General features: G+C 31.0%; 1 protein-coding gene across 1 annotated transcript; it reads right to left on the reverse strand.

Annotated features, from left to right (window-relative positions):
• Positions 1-41: 41 nt before the first annotated feature.
• On the reverse strand, positions 42-794 carry LOC108354858 (CCAAT/enhancer-binding protein gamma-like). The gene is made up of 2 exons (XM_017606031.1): positions 549-794; positions 42-484 (listed from the first exon to the last, which is right to left on the reverse strand). Exons 1-2 carry the CDS (start codon positions 663-665, stop codon positions 245-247), a joined length of 357 nt encoding a protein of 118 aa, XP_017461520.1. The 5' UTR covers positions 666-794; the 3' UTR covers positions 42-244.
• Positions 795-1,115: the final 321 nt, after the last annotated feature.

Raw genomic sequence — 1,115 nt, forward strand, 5'->3', positions numbered from 1 at the left:
GCAAAACTGGATATTTTTGATGGTGAGTACTGAAAAGTACATATATTAAAATTTATAACTTTTTATTTGTACATATCTAAAGATTCTTTTATAATTGTTTTGATTTAAAGAATGGTGCTTTAAAGCAAATTACCATCATAGAAGTTCAGAATTAGCATGCCCTTTAAAGTAATAGCTGTATTATTGGATTTAGTATTTAAACTATATTATAATTTACTTCACCTAACTCGCTAACTCCATTCATTTATGTATCATCAAAACTTTCACCCTCGTCATCAGATGGCTCATTTAGAATCCGTTGCAAAACCGCTTCCTGCTCCTCCTTTTGCACGTTGTTCAACAACAAATTCTTCAAAGTTTCTACATGCTCCTTAACCTCTTTAATGGATGCTTCGAGCTTGATATTGTCATTTTTTAAACGCTCCACATTACGTTTACGTTCAGTTGCCGTCTCCTTGGATTTCTGGCGTGTTTTTTTCACTGCCTTTGTATATAAATAGTAAAAAATTCCTATTTAAGTAGTTAAATTAATCGTATTTTATACTCACATCATTATTTCTCTGTCTCTTTTGTCGGTACGCATCATCATCGTATTTGGATGCATCTGATGTATTGCCACTTCCACCGCCGTTGCCTGCTCCACCAGTCTTCTTTCTGGCAGGCATTCTTTCTTTAGTTATACTATTTTCAATTTAAAATGGATGCAATTAAAACCAGACACCGAAAGGACTTTATTGGATAAAATTTGCCACAAATTCGTCATCAATAGAAAATACGCAGCAAAACAAAATTATTGTGAAATCCAAAATGCAAACGTCAATATGAGCAAGAAAAGCAAAAAGCTGGAAAATGTCAGAAGTGCAAAAGCAAAATAAAATGTCAAATGGAAAAATACAGTATTGCATGCCTGTAGGAAAAATTGTTTATCAATTGTCAAAGACTACAAAATAGCGGATTTTTTGTTTCAATATAAAAATTATTACATTACGGTTATTTACCTATTTACGCCTTGTATTTTATAGAAAAATATCTGTTGTAAATTATAATATTAATTTGGAAAATTATTAGTTTTTGTGATAACTTGAAATATGCATAACTTGAATATAATTTACGGC

The sequence above is a fragment of the Rhagoletis zephyria genome, unplaced genomic scaffold (assembly GCF_001687245.7).
Source record: "Rhagoletis zephyria isolate East Lansing unplaced genomic scaffold, Rhagoletis_zephyria_1.1 Rzeph_scaffold_39846, whole genome shotgun sequence".
Taxonomy (NCBI): Eukaryota; Metazoa; Arthropoda; class Insecta; order Diptera; family Tephritidae; genus Rhagoletis; species Rhagoletis zephyria.

Excerpts from the sequence above, each read along its gene's own strand:
- LOC108354858 (XM_017606031.1), bottom strand. The coding sequence starts at position 665 with ATGCCTGCCAGAAAGAAGACTGGTGGAGCAGGCAACGGCGGTGGAAGT. Across the intron at positions 485-548 it reads AGAGACAGAGAAATAATGAT|GCAGTGAAAAAAACACGCCA; the intron begins GTGAGTATAAAA and ends TTATATACAAAG.